Genomic DNA, 7,917 nt, shown 5'->3' on the forward strand with positions numbered 1-7,917 from the left:
CGTCTGCGCCTTCACTTTGCATTTCACTTGCCCAATGCCCAATGCGGCAACAGCATTGCGACAGCCAGTCAGCCAGACAGCAGTAGCAGCAGCATCAGCGAAAACAACAATAAATCACACACACAAACAACGATCCAATTTTCTTATGCGACGCTCGCCGCACACAGAGCCCCCCGTACGCTAAGCAACTGATAGCGCTGCCGCTTGCATTGGTCCATTTCGATACGATCAGTGCGAATCAGCTGTCTAACTGGCTGTTCAAGCGCTGATGTGGCAACGCCTAACACAACATCTGGCAGTGCTGCCAGATTGCGCAATTGGCGGCATTAGACGACACTGGCGCACCGGCCACTTGACAACACTGCATGTGTGCAAAGAAGAAGCAGCAGAGACCAACCAAGCTACGGAAAATGTGTTTGTAACATTTAAAAGCATACAAACTTTAAGTAAACGTTTTTATGTTACAAATAAATAGGTAAGTGTTTAGTTAATTACGGCAGTATTGCGTTTATCTAAGCAAAATGCACTGCTGTCGCTAAGCGTCCGCTTCATTTTTATACATATTTATGTATGTGTGTGTGTTTTATTTTTTGCTGCCTGGCGGCAAAAATAATGGCAGCATCAAACGAGACAGAGAGAGACAGAAAGAAACGGAGCGAGAGAGAATTAAAATAGCTTGATGAAAATTGAAAATTATACCGAATTTTTTGCGTTCAATTTGCCTAATTATTTAATTAATTAATTATGCATTGCATGTACAAATTTGCAGCATTCGTGCCACTGTCGCAGCAGCGTATCCAAAACACTTGGCTCAGTCTCGGAAACAACAGCAAGAACAGCAACACCAGCAACAACAATAGCAGCAGCAGCTGCAGCACAACAGCCAATAACATTTCTGGTGAGTGCATTTATCAAAGCAAATTCTAAACATAACTGTGCTTCTTCTTTTCCTTTTTCTATTTGTTTTCTCCTTGCCAGATTTTACAGCGAGAAAGAGAGAGCGAGAGCTAGCTGAGATATGTCGCATACGATTCTGTTAGTTCAGCCGGGCGCTCGTCCGGTGACGCGAACATATTGCGATTACGAGAGCGTCAACGAGTGCATGGAGGGCGTGTGCAAGATTTACGAGGAGCATTTGAAGAGGCGCAATCCGAACACACCAACGATCACGTATGATATCAGTCAGCTGTTTGATTTCATCGATACGCTCATGGATATTAGCTGCTTGGTCTATCAGAAGAGCACCAACACATATGCGCCCTACAACAAGGACTGGATCAAGGAGAAGATTTATGTTCTCCTGCGCCAGGCGGCCTTCAGTCCAAATGCCTAAAAAACCCCCTAATTAAAACCCTTACCAAATATCAAAAACAAAAAAAAAAAAACAAAACAACACCAGAAGCAGCAGCAACAAAACAAAACCCAAAATAATTGTTACTAATACTAACGAAAGAGCGAGACAGCGAGAGAGAGAGGGAAGAGAAGAGAAGAGAGCAGGCGGTCATTGATTAATTTTGTACAAATTAATTAAGCTTGCTGCTGCCACATTCTAGCAAATCAGCTAAGGATCATCTAACTCGAAATGCATGAAGCATGTGGTTTTTTTTTTTTTTACTTTTACATTAGTGTTTTCCTTATGGAAAAAGCGACTGTATTTGTTTTGTAGGCGTTCGAATGATCCACAAAACGAGAAATGAAAACATCATTTTTTTGTATTTAACGATAATAATAATAATGTATGTATATATATACAGATAACTGCAGCGTGTTTATTCCATTTACTGGCGGGGTCCCGGTCCCAACTACAACTTGCATTTCAAAAAATATATCCATTTGTGATAATATCCGAACCAACTATGGATTCACTCGATATATATATATATATATGCATATATTTATGAGTTATAAAACAATACCTTTAACAAGCGCTTAATTTAGAGATTCTGATGACTTGATGGACTCTGAGCAAGCAAGTCCGAAAATTGTACGTTTCGATATCGAATCTGTGCTATTTGCTTAGCAAATATTCCATTTCGAAAATATCGAAAACTGCCTCCGTTGACTGGTATTCATTTTTTACTTTTCTATCAATTATATTTTTAGCCCAATTGTTTCGTTCAGGTTCAATATTCCGATTTTTCACAAGTTGCTCACTTCTGTTATATAATATATCGAAATTTATATACACACATATATATATATATATATATTATTTCATTTATTTTAACTACATTTCTATTCCTATTTTCAAATCGCTTAAAATTGCTTGCTTTTTTTTTTTTTTTTTTGATTTACTAAATTTCAACAATTATTATTAACAATTATTTACTTTGCATTGCATATTTCGAAGCTAGGCAATTTGTTTTTTTTTTTTTTTTTGGAAACTTGGTTGGCAAGATAAATGGAGCCGTTTGTCAAATTTCAAATGAGTTGTTTCACCTTCAGTTTTTTTGCCATTAAATCTGCTAAGTGATTATTCCTGTCAACCACTGCTGACCGAGCGAGTGTGTGTCCGAGTTAAACAGAACCTTTGGCCATCAATTCGATAGCAAGCAACTAACAAATTGTGCAATCGACACAGCAGCAGCAGCAGCAGCAAACGCTAAGTTGAAGCTGCCTCAGCAGCGGCCTTGGTAAGCGTCTGCGTCGGCGTCAACGCCAACATTGCTGCATTGAACTTGAATATATACATACGTATATATATACAAATATATATATATATATATATACATGTATATGCTTGGCTATTACTCATGCGTACATTGTTTAATTAGCAACCAACTTTGTGTAATTTCAGCAAGCTTAGCAATTTGATATTGTTGTAAGCATTTAGAACTGGTTTTTCACCTACAGTTTTTAGCTGCAGCCATAAAGGAAAACAAACATTTAAACAACAACAACAACAACAGCAACTTCGCTCTATCAATGTCAAGTTCAGGCCATTTTTTATCCTCACACACACACACACACACACACACACACATGAACACCCATGGAAAGTGAAATATAGCCATTTTTGCTAGCTTCAGTTCGTGTTGTAGTAAAATGTTTGCACAGCATTTGTGTGTTGTTGTTTTCAGGGTTCTTATTCGCTTTACAATTTACTTAGGCTCTAAACAGTTATTAATTTAATTGCGATCGCGCTTTTTCCGCTTTTCTACCTCACTAATTGCGTATTTTCGTTGCTGGAGCAGCCTCAGTTTCATATTCCATTTCATATTCCAATTGCAGTTTGGGTTTGCGTCGTTTGTTTGTTGGAGATGTTGCTGCTGATGTTGCAGGTGTTGCAGATGTTGCAGATGTCGTTGTTGACTTCTTCTTTTTGCTGTTGTCGCCGCTCAGCTTCCTTGCTGGTTTCGCCGACACGTGCGTATCCTTTGTGGAATGAGTTGAGTTGAGATTAGAATTGGAATTAGAATTAGTTAAACACTTTTTTTCTGTTGCAATTTTTGGTTTATTATTTTTGGCAATTTGTCACTCAAAACGCGCCACAAATTGGAGTCAAGCTGCGCGCGCGCGACTCCGCTGACTGTCGCTCTGAATATAACAACAACAAAAAATTGCCTCAGAATAAAACGCTTCAGCAGCCGCAGCAGCAGCAGCAGCAGCAGCAGTAGCAGCAGCAGCAGCAGCAGCAGCAGTAGCAGCAGCAGCAGTAGCAGCAACGTGAACAGCGCTGCTGCTGCGACGCCGGCCGGCAAAAAACAAGTAGCTAAGCTTTTTTAGATCTTTAGATTTTTTGTTGTTGTTTTTGTGTCTTTTGTTTACTTTGATCGGCGAGTTTTCTGGGGTTCAACTTGTCTTGTTTTCATTGCAAATTATTGTAATTAGCTTTGTGCAATAACGTTGCACAAATAAAACAAATGCAACGACTCAAAATGACATGCAAATGCCAATATAAAGTCCAGCACAGACAAATTGCCAATTTGCGATTAAGAAAGCGCAAAAAATATATATTTATATACATATTATATATGCGTATGTATCGGGGCACTTCAGCAAGCAAAGACCTTTGCCAACAAGCATATAGATTTGTATATAGATATTGGTTGTTCCCCTTAAATAATAATACACCACAATTGGCGATTATTTCTACTCTGCGAAACAATGCGAAAATTACTAGTTTAGAGGCTTACTAACTGGAGACTATCCCATGGCAATAATTACGTCGCGTGTCGCATGTTGCACAACCTTGTTGGACAGATTTGATAGATTATATATTATATATATTAGCTAAACTATATATTTGCAACTTTTATACATCTATTTGTAACACAGATTTCTAAAAGTTCTTCTATTCAAGCGGACAATTGCAACTAGAAACATAATTCTTTGGTCAGCTTTCAGTAATTTAAAAATACTGATTTTAAAAGTGCCCATTATACTATATATATTATATATATATATAGATGGCTATATAATAAATATTTACCTCGATATCATCAGCATTATCAGCATCATCATCATCGGACTCCGCGAAATCGCTCTCCATTTCCACCTGTTCCCGCTGACCCGAATCGCTGTCGTAGTCAACCTCATCATCATCCTCGCCATCATCGGTGTCGGCTTCAACAAACTCCTCGGTATCGTTGAGAGCGCGTCGCAATTCGGCTGCCTCGCGTGCATCTTCATGCGCTTCACCTTCCATTTCCAGCTCTTGCTCCTCCTCTTCCTCCTGCTCCTCCTCGTCTTCATCGATTTGTTCCGCCTCCAAGGCCTTGTTGAAGGCCGTCTGTGAAAAGTTATAGATATCCTTGTACGTGCCCATTTTGAGGCGCGTCAGCAGCTCCTTCTCAATGTGATTATCAATTTTAGCAGCAATCAGAGCCTTCTGTTCACGTCGCGTCTCACGCCGCTCGATCTTCGTCGAGAGCGGCACAATCAGTTTCTGGCGGCGCAACTTCAGCTTCCTCATACGCATCAGATATTGGGTGATCTTGAGGAAACGCTGCTTATTCTTCGATATCATATATTTGGGCCAGAACACAAGATTCTCGTTGATTTGCGTGATGGCCTTCTCGAAGTTGCGGGACAATTTGACGCGCTCCCACAATTTGCTGGGCATATGCGCCCGCTCCGCCGTCTTCATGAACAGATAAATGATGCCCTTCTCCTCCCGCACCGTTGCATACTGTGAATTCGCCAGGGGGCAGGTGCGGCGCGTGCACATGCCCGTCAGATTGTACTCGTGGCGGCAAAATGTGCGCGTATCGGTTCTGCAATAAATTACATTTATATAAATTATACATTTTGATTTATTTTTATATTGTTCCGTTTGATTTACTTGACTTTGTGCGAACAGAAGGATTTGTTGATGATGCTCCAAACCACCTGAGATAGAGACAGATTGGCATTATTTGGTGACACAATTGTGTACTACATTCTCTACTTACATCGTCGTGCTGCATTCTGTGGCTGTCTGTCTTATAATTGACGCTTCTGCTTAATAATTATTGCAGCAATATTTGTATAAACACGTGCAACGTGCGAGCGGCTTTCGAATACAACAAGACACACGATATGTGCTTGCCATTCGCATGTATACGTTAATATGGTTGTATTCGACAATCGAGAATCGATAACTGCGCATCACATTTATGATCACTTATGATTGGTACTCTGTTTGTTATCTGCTATTTCATATTTCTTCGTTACTGATTATAAAACTACAAATACATAATCCGATACGTTTTATTTATCCGTATAGGAAGGAAATAACTAAATGAATAGCCAGTTACAACGACGTTTTTGACCAGTAACCAATGACGGGTTCATTTAAAAGTGCTGCTGCATACCTACGAGAGCTGATGCTATCGATATGAAGCACTCATTGCCCGCATTTTTTAAAAGCATAAATGATTGAAACGGTTACTGCTACAAAAATGCAAAAACCTGCTCTTCATTCTTGCCCAACAATTTCTAATTTACTAAATATTCATACAACAGTAATATGAACGCTCGAAAGGTGAGTTCCTATATGCAAATTTTGGAATCCTAAGTGATTTGTTCACTTGAAAGTTTCAAAATATCCAGTGAGATTTTAATCATAAGCAGTAATTTAATTGCTCTGATTTGAATATTTTGAAATAAAATTAAATTTGTGAAGTATTTCATTTGTAATTTTATATCTTTGCGCATATCTATACAGAAAAAAATAAAAATATCAAAAATAAACGAAATTCAAAATATTAAGACGTTGAGAGCGCTGCCAGATGCTCAATGCATCGCAATGCAGATGGCAACGCTGCGACCGGCCGGAAAACAGCTGTTCGCAAAAAAAAAAAGAATAGCAACAAAAACACTTTTTGGGCCACTGGCCAAAGGCGGCACTAAACGTTGCATGCTGCACCGTGGGATCACAGTCCGCAGTCATCAAGCATTCTATAGATACGCCATAGAGCATTATCACCTACCACACAGCAAGACGAGACGTGGCAAGACGAGAGAGACGAGCCAAGGGGAGTGTAAATCGATCGATTTGGCACGATGAGCAGCCAGCAGCGGACGGTGATTATTTTCAAATCAGAATCGGAAAGTACAGATGTGTATGCGGAGACCTTGCTGGGTCACAATTTTCGGCCACTGTTCGTGCCGACACTGAGCTTCGGTTTCAAGAATCTTGAGCAGCTGAGCGCCAAGCTGCAGACGCCGGACAAATATGCTGGCATCATCTTTACAAGTCCACGTTGCGTGGAAGCGGTGGCCGAGTCCCTGCAGCTGGCCGAGCTGCCCGGTGGTTGGAAACTGTTGCATAACTATGCCGTCGGCGAGGTTACGCACAATCTGGCGATGAGCACACTGCAACAGCTCTTCACTCATGGCAAACAGACGGGAAACGCACGCAATTTGGGCGATTTCATTGTGGACACGTTCGATGGGTCGAGAAATTTGCCGCTGCTGTTACCGTGCGGCAATCTGGCTACGGACACATTGCTCTCCAAGCTGGCGGAGAACGGTTTCTGTGTGGACGCCTGCGAGGTGTACGAGACAAAGTGCAGTCCCCAGCTGGCCGAGTGCATGGAGCGTGCTTTGAAGGCGGAGAACATTGAGTTTCTCGCCTTCTTCTCGCCGTCGGGTGTCAACTGTGCGAATGAGTACTTCAAGGCGCACAACATTGCACCGAATCAGTGGAAGCTGGTGGCAATTGGGCCGAGCACGCGGCGAGCCCTCGAATCCCTAGGACTAAAGGTCTTTTGCACCGCTGAGCGACCGACTGTGGAGCATTTGGTGAAGGTGCTGCTTAATCCGCAGGAAAGTCGCGAGCGCTTGGTTCGCGACATGGAACACAAGGATCTAGCCTAATTTAGTTATAGTGTTTTTGTTTTTATTTTGTTTTCTTATGATTTTTTCTTTTAGGATCGACCACATATTTCTATCTTGTTCTATGTGTGACCTAGATGAGTACAAAATTAGTGAGCCCAACATGAAATGTTGCGCATTTTAAGTTATTTTTGATGCCCGATACTCACACCTCGATTGAAGCTAAATAAATTGATTTTTTTCATGTCTAAATTTATATTTGGCCGACATACATATTTCAAATGCCAGCGCCAAGGAAATTATCGTTACCTTGTGGAGGGCAGGCGATTTAATAGTGGCAGCAAAAAAAAAGAAACTATTACGGGCCTGTATTCTAATTCGGTCTATTTACCGATAGGATGTTATTTAAATTTTCGATAAGTCAACTTAATGATTAAATCGCAACTATAAACCAAAACCAAATCGAGTTCAATTGTTGCGGCATTTAGCTTATCGATATTTTTTGACCGTCCCTAATATAAACGATCGTCAAATCGCATTCCTTTCAATTTGAGCATTTTCAAGAGAAATACCAACTAATTAAATTGTGGTTAATTCGACGAAGCAAGTCGCCGTCCCCAACAAAAACGCAAACAAGTACAAAACCCACTGGCAATT

At 40.7% G+C, this 7,917-nt stretch overlaps 3 protein-coding genes across 3 annotated transcripts; 2 read left to right on the forward strand and 1 right to left on the reverse strand.

Moving 5' to 3' along the window:
• The first annotated feature begins 311 nt into the window (after nucleotides 1-311).
• Nucleotides 312-1,750, forward strand: LOC6565290 (protein enhancer of rudimentary). The gene is made up of 3 exons (XM_032738442.1): nucleotides 312-475; nucleotides 770-898; nucleotides 979-1,750. Exon 3 carries the CDS (start codon nucleotides 1,019-1,021, stop codon nucleotides 1,331-1,333), a length of 315 nt encoding a protein of 104 aa, XP_032594333.1. The 5' UTR covers nucleotides 312-475; nucleotides 770-898; nucleotides 979-1,018; the 3' UTR covers nucleotides 1,334-1,750.
• Nucleotides 1,751-3,059: 1,309 nt separating this feature from the next.
• On the reverse strand, nucleotides 3,060-5,503 carry LOC6565289 (protein MAK16 homolog). The gene is made up of 4 exons (XM_001991373.3): nucleotides 5,394-5,503; nucleotides 5,285-5,331; nucleotides 4,433-5,216; nucleotides 3,060-3,375 (listed from the first exon to the last, which is right to left on the reverse strand). The coding sequence occupies exons 1-4, from the start codon at nucleotides 5,406-5,408 to the stop codon at nucleotides 3,166-3,168; spliced, it is 1,056 nt and encodes a 351-aa protein (XP_001991409.1). The 5' UTR covers nucleotides 5,409-5,503; the 3' UTR covers nucleotides 3,060-3,165.
• Nucleotides 5,504-6,273: 770 nt separating this feature from the next.
• Nucleotides 6,274-7,516, forward strand: LOC6564684 (uroporphyrinogen-III synthase). Its single transcript, XM_001991372.2, has one exon. The coding sequence runs from the start codon at nucleotides 6,487-6,489 to the stop codon at nucleotides 7,300-7,302; it is 816 nt and encodes a 271-aa protein (XP_001991408.1). The 5' UTR covers nucleotides 6,274-6,486; the 3' UTR covers nucleotides 7,303-7,516.
• Nucleotides 7,517-7,917: the final 401 nt, after the last annotated feature.

The sequence above is a fragment of the Drosophila grimshawi genome, unplaced genomic scaffold (assembly GCF_018153295.1).
Source record: "Drosophila grimshawi isolate 15287-2541.00 unplaced genomic scaffold, ASM1815329v1 contig_848, whole genome shotgun sequence".
NCBI classification, from domain to species: domain Eukaryota; kingdom Metazoa; phylum Arthropoda; class Insecta; order Diptera; family Drosophilidae; genus Drosophila; species Drosophila grimshawi.

Bases quoted from the DNA above. Each gene is read 5' to 3' on its own strand.
- LOC6565290 (XM_032738442.1), top strand. From the start codon at position 1,019: ATGTCGCATACGATTCTGTTAGTTCAGCCGGGCGCTCGTCCGGTGACG.
- LOC6565289 (XM_001991373.3), bottom strand. The intron at 5,217-5,284 runs GTAAATCAAACG...AATTTATTGCAG, and splicing joins TTCTGTTCGCACAAAGTCAA to AACCGATACGCGCACATTTT. The intron at 3,376-4,432 runs GTAAATATTTAT...CATTCCACAAAG, and splicing joins ATAATGCTGATGATATCGAG to GATACGCACGTGTCGGCGAA.
- LOC6564684 (XM_001991372.2), top strand. From the start codon at position 6,487: ATGAGCAGCCAGCAGCGGACGGTGATTATTTTCAAATCAGAATCGGAA.